The 14,737-nt window shown below is 48.7% G+C and overlaps 1 protein-coding gene across 6 annotated transcripts in view; it reads right to left on the reverse strand.

The window, feature by feature from the left end:
- Window positions 1–8,494: 8,494 nt before the first annotated feature.
- LOC122684462 (retinoic acid early transcript 1E-like) overlaps window positions 8,495–14,737 on the reverse strand; it is a 94,122-nt gene continuing 87,879 nt past the window's right edge. For 3 of the 6 annotated variants that reach the window (XR_006338048.1, XR_006338047.1, XR_006338049.1), the window contains 7 exons: window positions 14,482–14,614; window positions 13,137–13,226; window positions 12,840–12,906; window positions 11,917–12,097; window positions 11,038–11,301; window positions 10,507–10,712; window positions 8,495–9,840 (listed from right to left, as the gene is read on the reverse strand). Coding sequence is in view for 2 of the 6 variants with exons in the window: in XM_043888579.1 (XP_043744514.1) it covers window positions 9,626–9,840; window positions 10,507–10,788 (497 nt within the window). In the remaining 4 variants the exon portion in view is untranslated. Of the gene's footprint in view, window positions 9,841–10,506; window positions 10,789–11,037; window positions 11,302–11,916; window positions 12,098–12,839; window positions 12,907–13,136; window positions 13,227–14,481; window positions 14,615–14,737 lie in introns of all 6 variants that reach the window. The other 3 variants (XR_006338050.1, XM_043888580.1, XM_043888579.1) reach the window with 3 other exon arrangements.

Here is a 14,737-nt window from a genome sequence, read left to right on the forward strand (position 1 = left end):
TATGGCATCTCATAAGGACTAAGACCAACCTGTTCTTTAGGGGCAATACGGGTACAGAGAGCTATTGGCAGAGCCTCCTTCCATCCCAGGGAGGTCTCCTGGGTTATCTTTTTTATTGCTGATTTTAAGAATTGGTTGGCTCTTTCTACTTTTCCTGAAGACTGAGGCCTCCAGGCACAATGGAGATAATAAGTAATGCCCAATGCTTTAGAGACCTCTTGGGTGACCTTAGAAGTAAATGATGTCCCATTGTCACTTTGTAATGACCTGGGCAGACCAAATCTTGGAATGATTTCATGGAGCAGTTTTTTTTTTACCACCTCCTTAGCCTTCTCAGTCCTGGTGGAAAAGCCTTCAATCCATCCTATGAATGTATCTATCATGACTAATAGGTATTTATACCCTTGAGAAACTGGCATCTGGGTGAAGTCCATCTGCCAGTCCTCTCCTGGATAGGCCCCACGTCATTGGACGGACTGGGCCAGCTGGCATCTTCGAGCTCCTTGGGGGTTGTTTAATTGGCAAGTGGGACAAGAGAAGGCCACTTGTCTTATAGTTGTTTGGAAGCCTGTTCCTCTGAAGGACCTTTCTAGTAATCTTTGGAGGGCCTTTTCTCCTAAATGAGTGGTGGCATGTAAGGAGTTAACCAACTTCCATTGGAGGTTCCCAGGCAGAAAAAGGAGTCCCTCCTTTTGAAACCACCCCATATGATCTTCTTGAAAGCCCTCACTCTTAGCTTTAAGAGTCTCACCGTCAGTATATGAAGGAGTTTCTGGCAAATTAGTCTGTGGAACTAAAGTGGCAACCCCTACTAGGTCATGGTTCTGTAATGCTGCTCTCTTAGCTGCCTGGTCAGCTGCTTGGCTCCCTCGTGCCACTTCTGTGCTCCCTTTTTGGTGTCCTTTACAGTGGGAGACTGAAACCTCAGTGGGCAGATGGACTGCCTCCAGAAGCCTAAGGATTTGATCACCATATTTGATTGGGGACCCTAAGGTGGTCAAGTGGCCCCTTTCTTTCCAAATAGCAGCATATGCATGTAGCACCAGAAAGGCATACTTGGAGTCAGTGTAAATGGCTCTTCTTTTTCCTTTTCCCAGCTCTAAAGCTCGAGTCAGGGCTATGAGCCCAGCTAATTGGACTGAAGTACCTGGTGGCAGAGGCTTAGCCTCTATGGTCTCAAAACTGGAGACCTGGCTTCATACCCGGCTCTTCTTTCTCCATCCAAGACAAAGCTGCTTCCATCAGTGTACCAGATTTCCTCAGGATTGTTCAGAGGATCTTCCGACAATCCATCCCATCTCGGGGTTTTGTCCAGGGGTCCAAGGTTTCTAGATAGGAGTGAAAGGGGAGAGAGCCCTCGGGGGTAGGCAGGAGGGCGGCTGGGTTAAGAACCTCACAAGGGAATATAGTGAGGTCTGGATTTTCCATCAGCATTATTTGATATCTGAGGATTCTTTAACCAGATATCCATAAATGGCCTCTCCCATTTAGGAGTTGTTTTACTTGGTGGCTGGTAAAAATAGTTAGTTTGCCCCCAAAGGAGAGTTTTAAAGCATTTTCTATCATGATTGCAATAGCTGCTAGACTTCGAAGGCAGGGGGGCCAGGCTTGGGTGGTTGGATCGAGTCTCTTGGATAAATAAGCTACAGGCTGGGGCTCAGATCCCAACCTTTGAGTTAACACTCCCAAGGCTATTCCCTCTCTTTCATGGACATAAATTTGGAATGCTTCTTCTGGGTCTGGCAGCCTCAAGGCAAGTGCCTGAGTTAAGGCCTGTTTTAGTGTAGCCTCTGCCTTCTTTTGAGGAGTTCCCCACATCAGTGGGATTGAATCATCTCGTCCCTTCAAGCTTTCATATAAGGGCTGGGCAATTAGACCATAGTTGGGTATCCAGATTCTATAATACCCAGTTAGCCCCAGGAAAGCTCGCAATTGTTTTCAAGTCATGGGGGAGGGCAACTGGAGGATTCCTTGTACCGGCTCAGAGGACAGCCTCCTAGACCCGTGTGTATTCTGAACTCCCAAGTAAGTGACCTTTGTCTCGACCATCTGTGACTTAGCACACAATACTTTATATCCCCATTCTGGCAAAAAGTTTAGAACCTGAATTGCATATTGTTGGGCACTTTTCTCAAGTGGAGAGCAGATTAGTAGGTCATCTATATATTGTTGTATTTCCCCATTAGGTCCCAGGTGCATATCTAGGAGATCCCGGCTAAAGGCCTGTCCAAACAAGTGGGGGCTATCTCTGAATCCCTGAGGTAATACTGTCCAAGTCATCTGTTGGTGTTTTTCTCCTGGGGCCTCTCACTCAAAGGCAAAAAGATACTGGGATTCTTTAGCCAGTGGTATGCAAAAAAATGCATCTTTGAGATCCAAGACTGTAAACTACTTGGCACTGGGTGGGATCTCTCCCAAGATTACATAGGGATTGGGTACTGTGGGATGGAGGGGGACTATAGCTTCATTTATGATCCGGAGATCTTGAACCATTCACCAGGTTCCGTCCTTATTCTTTACTGAGAGGATTGGGGTGTTACATGGCGAACTGGTGGGGACCAATAGCCCACAAGCAAGGAATTTATTTATTAAAGGCTGTAGTCCCTCTCGAGCCTCTGTTTTGAGGGGATATTGTTTTCAGTTAGGAAACCGTGTGGGATCTTGGAAGACAATGATGACTAGTTCAGTCAGGTGGACTCGTCCAGGAATCCCCTGGTCCCACACCTGGGGATTAATTTTGTCTTCCCATAGTTTTTGGTCCCTGTCTATTGAAGAAGGTGTAATGGGTTCTTCAGTAGTAACCAGAAGCTGTAGGGCCCTAGGGGCTGAAAAGCTTCCCATCACAAGGGTGGTCCACAGTTTAGTGAGTATGTCTCTTCCCATTAAGGGAGTAGGACACTCAGGGACCACCAGGAACTGGTGGGAGAATATCTGTCCATCCCAGCAACAAAGAAGTGCTTGGGTGAATCTTTTAGTAGTTGCTTTTCCTGTAGCACCCAAAATAGTACAGGTTTGGGAGGAGAAGGCTCTGGAGTAGGAGATCAAGACAGAGTAGGTAGCCCCTGTGTCAGCCAAGAAATTCTTGGACCTACCTGCCACATCCAATTGCACCCTTGGCTCCAGCCCCATGATGGTTATCTGTGACAGGTGGGCTGGCTGGAGCGGGCCGCTTCAGTCCTCTTGAACCATCGTGAGGGAAGGCTTGCCGCTTGACCTTGAGGCTCTTGGGTCCCCAGGGCAGAGTGCCACTCAATGTCCCAGTTGATGGCACTTGTGGCAAGCCGTTCTAGATCTGTCACGGTTAGGACACTCTTTGGCCCAATGCCCAGCCTGTCTACAGATGAGGCATTTGCCTCGTGCCTTGTCCTTCAAGGAATCAGGGTGTGCCCTAGGGCTTCCCTGGAGGGCGGCCAGCACCCGGGCATGCCTTGTCTCTTTCTTTTTCTCCCTCTCCTGGGCCTTGGCCTCTTTCTCCTGTTCTCTGCTATAAAAGGTATTGGTGGCTGTCTGGATCATCTCATCTAAAGAGGCAGCAGAGTCCTGCTGCTGTAGCTGTTGTAACTTAATTCTGATATCTGATGCACATTGGGACAGGAATTTGTCCTTTAAAATCACCTGTCCCTTGTAAGCGTCTAAGTCCAAATGGTAAACTTTTGGAGGGCCTCTTTTAGCCTTTCCAGAAAGGCAATGGGGTTCTCATTGGGCTCCTGAGTTATTGCTGAGACCCAGGCATAGCTAATTACTTTTTGTTGAGCTGTTTTTAGTCCTGTCTTCACACAGATTAGAAAATGATCTCCTTCCCAGATGTGTTCAGGATCATCCAGTTATCAAGGATGCATCTCAAGGGCATCTGCCGGGAAGTGGATCGGTTATTTCCCGTCTGAAATACAGTCATGTTAGGGAGGAAAACGAAGAAAAACAAAAACAAAAACAAAAAACTAATAGGCTTTCTGAAGTTTATCCTACCCAGTACTGTTGCAACCTGAGAGCCAGGTGTCCCCGGTTAGGGTGCAGATCCCCGGACAGGTCGAGGCATGACGGCCTCCTGGGACCCGTGGGACTGGCGGATCTCTGAGCAGGTTGAGGCATGACAACATTTCGAGGACCAGATCCCTAGGCAGGTCAAGGCGTGATGACCTCCTGGGACCCCCGGGCTGGAGCTTGGACATTCCCAAGGTCTCCAGCGTGACCAGTGCTTGGTAGGATTAAGGGGTTGGATGTTATATAGTACTTCCCTCCCAAGGCCAGCTATTTTCTGGTTATCCCTCTAGAAGATTGTAGAGGCAACATTGTGGGCCCAGATGGGGCTTAGGAGAGGAGCATGAAACCGGGGAGGAGGGGGGAAGGGGGGAGACAGAGCAGAACCTTTGAAAGAGTGACATAGCAGGAGGGTATAACATAAACCGATTAAAATCAGTTGGGTCCAAGATGACAAGTCAAATTCAAGTAAACCTTAATCCCCAATCTGTAAGCCAAAAGACAAACCCAGAAGTGGCAGGACAGCTCTAAGGCACTGTTGAAAGATGGAGGAGTGGGTGGTTCCCCAATGGTTGGGATGATCTTTCCACTCATTAGCGTATGAATTAACCCCGCTGGAAAAACCTAGCCAGGCCACATTCCATGGCCTGTACCCTGTAGAATGGGCACTTCTCTCTGAATCCTAACAAATCCACCTCATTGCTACCTATAGCTTTGTCTGTCACTGAATTTTTGCAATGAGATATCAGAGCCTAAGCTTCATTAGGTCCTGAAGCCAGGCATCCTGAGTTTTGGTTGGGCTTGAGTCCCGGGAGAAAGAGCTGAAGGAAAGGAGGAAAAAGCAGTGGGAAAAACGTACCAAGGAATCCCCTTCATAGCCTGCTAGGAAATTTGCTAAATATCTGACTGGTGCTCAGTTTTCATTGGTCTGATCTTCGACACAAAGAGTAAGGACAGAAGAACCCCCACCGGCTTTTGTAACAGCTACTGGGGCCCAGCAGATAGTGCCTTTGGCACATACCAAAGAATAGCCTCTCCAGAGTCCCTCAACTGCACCCACTGCCGCCCGCCTGTTCACAGGGGATTCGAGGAAACAAGAAACGAGAGATTGTAAAGGAGTTAAGATTTTGTTAGGCATATGTCCCTCCAGCCATAGGAGCGAGGACCTCCTACCTTAACCAGAGGTCTTCTGGAATCTGAGGCTGAGCCACGTGGGCTTTCTGCTGAGTTCGTTTTTCGCAGCCCCGGTTTCCAGCACGACGGGCCTTCCCCTGCACTGGGTTTTCTTCGCCTTCTGCTTCTAACGCGGGAGCTTCGCTGAGTTGGGTTACTGCGGCGCTTGGCCTCTTCCGCGTGGAGGTTGTTTCAGCAAGGTTAAACCCGAGTCACGGCACCATAGATGTCAGGCAAGTGTATGCTCCTCGGTTCTCTGTCTCGTCACAACAAAGATTTGGAGTGACGGACATTAAAGCCCCCTCGGCGTGTTACAGCTCTCGGGTCTTAGACAGACCGTGTTATAGCTCACAGTCTTGAATGGACCGTGTTACAGCTCTTAGATAAATCAGTGTTACAGCTCCGTGTTACAGCTCTATTTCATTTAGAAGATAGCAGGAAAATCCATCTTCGAGGTGTGAGGCCATGTTGACCCAAAGACACAAAGAGAAGAGCGCCCCAGCGCGCGGGAGAGAGAGAGCTAGCTATGGCTCCTCTTTTTATATGTTTTTCTCTCCCTGGGCCTATCCCATGTAAATTGGGCCAGCCAGGAGGGCTGTTTGTTTTACCTGAGGTTCTCATTCCGGTCCTCGACCTTCCTTTGTTCTATTTTCGCTGGCTTTTCCCTTCCAGGTCTTTTAGCCACAGCCATTCTGGACTCTTTTTCCCTATTCTAACTACCTAACAGTTCCACACAGAAGGCTCCCGTCTACGTCCACTGCCATCCAGAAACTTTCCCCTCACAGCCTTTTCCCTTCACTGTCTTCCTCCTCTCTGGGTCCCCCAGGGAATCCCCCTCTGGGCCCTCTGCATATGTATACTGTCCACTCCCCTTCAGTCCCAGGCTCACCTGTCTGTCCACAGTCACAGGCACACACACACACACACACACACACATCAAACACCCAACATCCTGCCATAGTAATGAGTTGTAGTTACTCCCCTCACACCCAACATACTCTCCCCAGTGGTCCCTCACTCTCTTCACTTACCTTCCTCATCACACATAAGTGTCACCGCCACACACACACTCCTCTCTTTTGCCCTTCTCCTCTCAGGCATTACCTCCTTTCTATCACACACACACACACACACACACACAATCACACTCATACTCTGATGAGTCCTCCCCCAAGACAGGGGGCTCTGCAGCAGCCTCAGAGCCCACACACAGCTCGAGGTAGTTCTGGGAAGAGGCTGGCTGCCAGGACTCTGCCCCCAGGCTGGTCCAGGAATTTTAGGTCTCTATCAGTCAATCTTAAACTAAGTCACTCTGAATATTCATTGGAAGGACTGACGCTGAAGCTGAAGCTCCAATACTTTGGCCACCTGATGCAAAGAACCGACTCATTGCAAAAGACCCTGATGTTGGGAAAGATTGAGGGTGGGGCAACAGAGGATGAAATGGCTGGATAGCATTACTGACTCAATGGACATGAGTTTGAGCAAACTCCAGAAGATAGCGGAGGACAGGGAAGCCTGGTGTGTTGCAGTCCATGGGGTCACAAAGAGTCGGACATGACTTAGTGACTCAACAACAACCTGGATCCTACCTGAAACAGTGCCTTCTCTTTTTTAATGCTCCAGCTCCATACCTAAAGGAACTCACCAAATCCACTCCTACTAGCGTACAGCCCTGAGACCCCATGAACAGTCATATTCATGTACTAATCAACCTAAAATTAATTTTTGTATATTGTGTCAAATAGAAATTCCTTTCTATTTACATCATTAACCAGTTATCCCTTCCCTATGTACTGATCAGTACACCCTTCACTGGTATTTCTTGCCACATGTACTAGATGTCAAGTGTCTAGACATCCCCGGGTCTATTTCTTTGCTCTTTTCTAAAACTGGTCTCCTGTCTGCATTATGACTCACCAACTACCTTTGGTGTTGGAAATACAGCTCAAGCCGATGCGGACTGGGTTGGAAGTGAAGTCCTTTCATAAAAAATTACCATACCCGACAGCTTAAAACAATCAAAATTTATTCTTTGGCAGCTGTGGAAAATAGAAGTCTGAAATAATTTGTGTCCTTGATATACAGGAGTTTTAATAAAAACTTGTGATTCTCATCAGAAAAGAAAATGTACAGCATCTTCATAATTGAATTAACTGATTTTATTCCGGAAGGAGAAAACTTCCAATATGTCTAGATATAGTGAAAACTGCGATATTAATTTATTGTTGAAAAATGACACCCCTACAGTTGAGTGCACAAATCTCAATAAATGGTCAGTCAGTCAGTTCAGTCACTCAGTCATGTCCAACTCTTTGTGACCCTGTGGACTGCAGCACTCCAGGCCTCCCTGTCCATCACCAACTCCCATAGTTTACTCAAACTCATGTCCATTGAGTTGGTGATGCCATCCAACCATCTCATCCTCTGTCGTCCCCTTCTCCTCCTGCCCTCAATCTTTCCCAGCATCAGGGTCTTTTCCAATGAGTCAACTCTTCGCATCAGGTGGCCAAAGTATTGGAGTTTCGGCCTCAGTATCAGTCCTTCCAGTGAACATCCAGGACTGATCTCCTTTAGGATGGATTGGTTGGATCTCCTTGCAGTCCAAGGGACTCTCAAGAGTCTTCTCCAACACCACAGTTCAAGAGCATCAATTCTTCAGCGCTCAGCTTTCTTTATAGTCCAACTCTCACATCCATACATGACCACTGGAAAAACCATAGCCTTGACTAGATGGACCTTTGTTGGCAAAGTAATGTCTCTGCTTTTTAATATGCTGTCTAGGTTGGTCATAACTTTTCTTCCAAGGAGTAAGCGTCTTTTTATTTTATGGCTGCAGTCATCATCTGCAGTGATTTTGGAGCCCCCCAAAATAAAGTCTGCCACTGTTTCCACTGTTTCTCCATCTATTTGCCATGAAATGATGGGACCACATGCTGTGATCTTAGTTTTCTGAATGTTGAGCTTTAAGCCAACATTTTCACTCTCCTCTTTCACTTTCATCAAGAGGCTCTTCAGTTCTTCTTCATTTTCTTCCATAAGGGTGGTGTCATCTGCATATCTGACGTTATTGATATTTCTCCCAGCAATCTTGGTTGAGCCGCGGCTGCTTGGCACTGAAGCAGCTGTGAATAGGTACTCCACGTCCAAGGTCAGGAGCATTGGCTGCACTTTGCTGGACCGGCCATGTGGAGGTACCCCACGTCCAAGGTCAGAGAAACCCCAGTAAGATGGTATGCACTGGAGCAGCTGTGAGAAGATAGCCCTGTCCATCACCAACTCCCGGACCATCTCATCCTCTGTCCTTATTAAGGAATGTAGAAAAAAAGTTTGTTCTTTCCTCCTCCTTGAGAATTCCAGACCCCTATCTCCTCCTTGAGAGCGCCAGACCCCTTTCTCCTCCTCAGGGTCCCTGGAATTCTTTTAATCCTGCCTAGGAATTGACTCTCTAAGCTTGCAGACGGACATCTCATCCCCATGTCTTCACATGGCCCTCCATGTAACATACCAGGTCTGTTCCATTTTCTAATAAGGATACCAATCAGATTGGATTAGGGGTAGACCCTAATGGCCTCATTTTAACCTTATTATTTCTATAAAGGCCTTGTCATTAAATATGGTCATATTCTGAGGTCCTGGGGGTTTAGGGTTTTAGCACATGAATTCAGGGGAATACAATTCTGGCCATAAAAGCATGAAGTAACTGTGCATAAAAGTGAGAACACATGAACACATGAAGTATATCTCATTAAACCACATATATTTATTCCTAACTCATTTTCCTCTTAATGGAATTTAAAAGTGCCAACAAACTCTCCAATTCCACCTAAAATGGAGGGAACTCATAGAAAAGCATCAGGTAAAGCTGATATCCTTAACTGATTAGGAGCAAATATCTTATTTAGCAAATTGTTCAAAATGACTAAGTCAATACATAGGAAGGGCCCATCAACAGCTGTGGAAAGTCAGGAGTTCTCTAGCTTCTTGGTGAACACAACTCCGAGTAGAGGAGAATATACTAGACTGGCAGCCAGACTGTCAGTAAGGATCAGATTCTTCATCCAAGGGCTCATCTAACATTTCCACCTTCTCATGATCAATGGAAGAAACATCAGATGATGGAACGAAGAGCTGTTAGAACATTAGGTAAACTGTTGAACTGAATCATGGTATTGTCAGAAAAGAAACATTTTTTTTTTTTTTCGTCAAAGAACTGGGGAAACCCTGGGTGTGATCTCAACAAGACAACACTCCACCCCAGACTTTTAAAGTTTAGACCCTGCCTCTCCCCTCCTTGCCACAGAATTAGATACTTGGTTTCCCTCTGCTCACTGCACTATCTTAGTGCCTACACAGCCTCTTCTACCCCAACAAAAGAGTAATTTCAGACCTACTGGGAAGCGTGGGGGCCCAAGACTAAGAAAGAGCACCCTCCTAGGTACCAGTAGAGAGGGGTTTGGGTTAGACCCGTGGCTCACTTCTCTGCTGTCCTGACCAGAACAAACCTGCCCAGGAACCAGAGGCCAGCCTGATTCTCACTTTCTGTGGTCCCTGATTTCTTCATACATTTCTTGACGATGATGACAATTAGGCAGATGAAGATGATGAAGATGAAGATCAATGGGAGGATGCATTTATTTAACAGGATAGATGCAGGCTGGTGGTTGTTCGGGGACTTTGTGAGTGGTTCTAAAACAAACGAAAAGGCACAAGCCTTGTCACATCTAAGAGTCCACCTTCCTCAGCATCTACTGTCCCCAGACAGCACCTGTCCAATTACATAGATGCTGGCTCATTACGTGAAGCCATTGGGGCAGAAACATGAATGGAGTTGGGCTCTGTCCTCATAACAGAGCTCCTATTTCTACTGAGGGAGAGAGCAAACGTTTATTTGACAATCTTGCAGGTGGACACATTTACTGTGGGGAGTCCTTTTTAGGGAGGACACAGCTGGGGAGGTGCTTAATTCGGTCTGGGGAGGGGTGAGGGCTTCTCTAAGTGACATTTGAGCTGGTTAAAGGGTCAGGACAACAGGAAGGAGAGAAGGTCTGGAAACACAGTATGTATATAAATCTGGGGACCATTTAGCAGGGTTATGGAACAGGGTCATTGGTTAATGAGGAAAGGGGCTCCTGTGCTAAGGGAGGTGGGCTGGGAAAGGAGGATGTTGGGAAATCCTATGCAATGCCCATCACTGACTCTCCAGACAAGAAGTCCACCAAAAGATCAGTCACTCCATCCAGTTACCACATTTTCAATTGCACAAACATATGTGCTCATATCCACACATGAAGGCACTAGACCTTTGAAGAGAGCTACCACCTCCCCCACCTCCCCCACACCCCACTCAGTTACCTGTGGGCTCTGGGAGCAGCATGTTCTCCCAGTGTTTCAGAAATTCCCGAAGCCAATAACTGTAGTCTCCCATTGAGATCTTCCTGAAATACTCTGCCAGTTCCTGGTTGTTTTCCCACTCCTCCTCGATGCCTGTGGCTCGAGGATCGATGTTTGTCCAGGTTATGTTCATGGTGTCAAGGAGGAGGGCAGTCTGTCCATTGAGGCTGAAGAGTAAGGATGCACCAGAGCATTGCTCAGTTTCACACTGACAACACAGCCTGACCTGCAGGGAGGGAGGACCTGCGCCACCCCCACACAGTGAATCTTTCTGGACTGTCCACAGTACATCCTCCCCAGTCAGTAAAGTGTGTCTGCACGTCCAGAGGTACGTGATCTTCCGACCATGACCTCCCCCTCTTACCCATCAGGTCCACTGGGTCTCTAAGGCTGGATCGTGTTCAGTCTTTTCACAGGAAGGACCTCCCTGCATGCATTCTGCCCCTACCCCTCTCTTACTGTTTCCAGCTCCCCACCCCCTTCCCATATTACCCCTCATCTCCTTTTTGTCCAGTTTGATGACAAGCAGAACCATCCTGAGGTCTCTTCCTGCTTCTCCTAGCGTCTGGCTCAGTTCAGTCCACGCTTTGGTGTCGTTTACCTCCTCCCCCAGGAAACCCAAAGGTCTGACCTTGTTGCTGTCACTGTCAAACTGGAGGAAAGGCTTTGTGTCCACGGAGCCCTGGACTTGACACCAGGGCTGGCCAGGTCTGGACTGACATTTGACAGTGAGGTTAAGGCACAGAGAGTGGGCATCTGTGAGAGAAAACCACAGGTGTGTCTAGGAGATTCCCCTCCAGGGCCTGGTTGCAGAGGGAGGGGTCTCTATCCCAGACCCCCTCCTCTGCTGCATCCTCAGTCCTGTCTCATCTTCAGCTGTCTGAGCTTTAATCTCTTGGATGCCACTGTGGATCCTTTGGGTTCAATACTGTTAGCAGGAAGATTTAGTTGACATATTTTTACCATCATGTACCAACTTCTGAGGCAGCAAAAATAGACAATGTCTGCCTTCTAGTGGCTTAAAAATCCATCTGAACAAACAGGACTTTCAACACGAGTGGGGAAAAAAAGACCACAGAACACAGGCTACATTCAGGAGGAGCCCCTAATCATCAGGAAAGTTTTTACTGCAGAAGGAGGTGGAGTTGGCAGGAGAGGGCAAGCTGCTCCAGGAGCACAGGCCCAGGCACCCTGTCTTGGGCTGGAGTCCCTGCACACTGGGTGTCACCTCCTGGGCAGCCAGTCCAGCTAAACCACACCTGACCATCCTCAGAGCTGGAAGACAGGCCCCCACCAGGGTGGAGCCCCTTCCTTTCCCCTCCTCCCCTGCTCCACTCCCCCTGCCAGAGCCCCAGATCCCAGGACACTCACTGTCCAGAGTCTTCCTGGGTTCTATCAGCTGCAGAATCACCAAAAGATGGCCTGTGGTGTGAGCTAGAGACATTCCTTCCAGCAGTTTTAGAAGAGTAAGGGGCAAATCCTAGCCTGGAGTGTGTCCATACCTCTGCCTCTGCCCACCGCCCAAAGTCTTCAGTCAGAGACTGAGGAAGCCCTGTTGAAGAACAATGCAAAGAACAATTATACCGAGGAAGTATCTTGCAAGTATTCAAATGTAATTCCTCATTAAAAACAGCAACAACAACCACAAAAAAAAAAAAAAACCAGCAGTGACATTAAAAAGCAAAATTCACTTTAAATACCCCACCCTCAAAGAGTCCTTAACTTTTGTGAACAAAATGCTCAGCGTTATGTTGGCTTCTCCCCTCCTTCCAACAAAGGCTCCGCCCACCCCACCCCTGCCTCCCAGCTGCCTCTTTTGCTTCTTTTTCCATCTTCCTCTCAGTCATCCTGCATTTTTTTTCCTACTTCCTTCTCCATCCTAACCTGGCGGACTTTGTCTTCAGGGATCAAGATTCACTCTCACCCAATGCACCCGAGTGTTAATCCGACTGGCCGAGGCGACCATACGTGGTCTACAATGGAAGGTGTGTGTACAAGAGTTGTGTTGCTGTCAAGATTCCACTGACAGTAACAAAAATAGCTTCTTGGCACGCTGCCAACTCGATGGCTAGGCTGCAGGTTACTTTAAGAGTGTTTTTTATTCTCTACTTCCACAATAAATGTAGCAGAATCATCAGTTCTATTTAATCCCAATATGTGGAAAAAGGGTAAAATGTCCTGAGTTCCCTCCTTGATTAGAAAAAGAAAGCTGAAGAATTTATGTTTTTTGCAATAGCACTGTACTGACTTAAGTATTAGTATTAGGAGATAAAATGACTAAAAGAGACACTCACATAATACTTTCTTCCATTGAAAATACTCTGAAGTTGTTTCTCTGAACATAGAAAGAACCCCAGAGTCCTGTAATAGAAGATGGTATTTTTCTTGCATTATCACCATTAGCAACAATGACATTGCCATACAAAGGAGAGTCTGATTTTTCACAAACTAGAAGAAGACAGACAGTGTCCTATGTGTGGAGGTTTCTTGTTAAGTAGTTGAACATTTCATTGCAGGGATTCCATCACTTAGCACCAAGAGAAAAAGGTAAAACAGGTTGGAAAAAAAAAGAAACTGAGGAGTCTGCTCACCAGATGTAACAGGACACATGAGACAACGAAGCTACTGTGTCACCATCACAGGAAGGCAGGCTCAGAACTCCTGGCTGTGACTTCTTGGCTCTAAAGTGAACAGAAGGAGGACAATGGTGGCCAAGCAAAGACTGAGTCAAAGTCAGCAGAGCCCCTGTAAGGGACTTCCTGGGAACACAGTCTCCTGCAGAAAAGAAAGAGATGTTGGTCCAGGAGACCGAGGAAATCCTGTCACTTTCCTGGGGCTGCCCCTCCCCAGCCCCTCCAGCCCCGCCCTCACTGAGGGGCTCCTATGTCCCCCACCCCCACCCCAGGCCCAGCAGCTTCTTGTCCCCTCCTCCTTCCTTCCTGCATCACAGAGTTCCTGACACCCCCTGCTCAGGCTCAGGACTGGAGCCAGTGAGGAATCAATCTGCTCCCTTCACTCAGGTCCAGATCCTCCCCGAGGGGGGCCTAAAGGACCAGGGAGCAGGTCCCTGGAGGAGGGGTCTTGCTTCCTGACAGCCCTGGGGGGCTGCAGGCAAACCTCCTTCCTTCGCTCCCCTCCAGCCTCTGAGCAGCACACACAGCTCTCAGGACCAGGGTCCCTGCCCCCCATCTCTTCCTGGTCCCGCCCAGCTGGGCGCCTCCACCCCAGCTCAGGCCCACCATCCCCAGGACCTCTGCTCAAGGCAGGGCCGCTCAGTGATGGAGGCTCTGGGTCCCCAGGAGGCTGGTGACGAGCAGGCCACAGGCTGAGTCAGAACTGCTGCTGCCCCAGGAGCACAGGCCTGGCCTCGCCCCTTCCCACAGTCTCTCCTGTGGGGCTCCTGCCTTGCCTGCTTGGCCCAAGCCACTTCCTGTGAGAACAGGCCTTTGGAGTTGGGTCTGCAAAGGCCTTCCCAGCCCTCCCTCCTGGGATGAGCCCGGCCCCTCTCATCTTGGCCCCTGGGTGGGTCCCCTCCCTGGGTCCCCTCCCTGCTGACACGCCATGTGGAGCCCCCATTCTGCTCTCAGCCCTGGGAGTCCTGCCCTCGCCCTGAGCGCCTGCTGTTCTCACACCACCCACCCTGGGCCCTGCCAGCCCGCGGTCTGTGCTCAGTCAGGGGACGTGGCTCAACCCTTTCAGCATCAATAGGCCCTCAGCCTAGGGAGGGCCCCTCCCTTTTCACAATGTCACCTGACACTGGGGACCTCTCAGACCTCAGGGCTGAGCTTGTCCGAGTTCTGCTTTCAGGCGATATCCACCTGCTCATTTCCAGGATGAAGAGGTTCAGTGAGGGCAGGGGTCAGCTGGGATTCACCTTCCCCTTCCTCACACCAGGCCCTGTGCCCCTGCCTTACCTCCGAATTCTGCCGTCAGTACCTGGTCCTGGAAAGGACTCAGCCCAGGAAGACAGTTACGATGAAACTGGTGAGGACCACGGGGAGGATGCAGGCTTTGGATTTGATGGCTGTGGCCCTGGGCTGGAATCTAGGGGCGTCCATGGTCCATGATGCTGCAAGGAGAGTAAGAGTGAAGCCTTGTCCAGACCCCAAACTCGGCAGATGCCTCCTCGCCCCCCGACTCAGGTCCCTACTGTGCAGACAGTTTACACGCATCACATAGAGGCCTCTGTGAT

The sequence above is a fragment of the Cervus elaphus genome, chromosome 26 (genome assembly GCF_910594005.1).
Source record: "Cervus elaphus chromosome 26, mCerEla1.1, whole genome shotgun sequence".
NCBI lineage: Eukaryota > Metazoa > Chordata > Mammalia > Artiodactyla > Cervidae > Cervus > Cervus elaphus.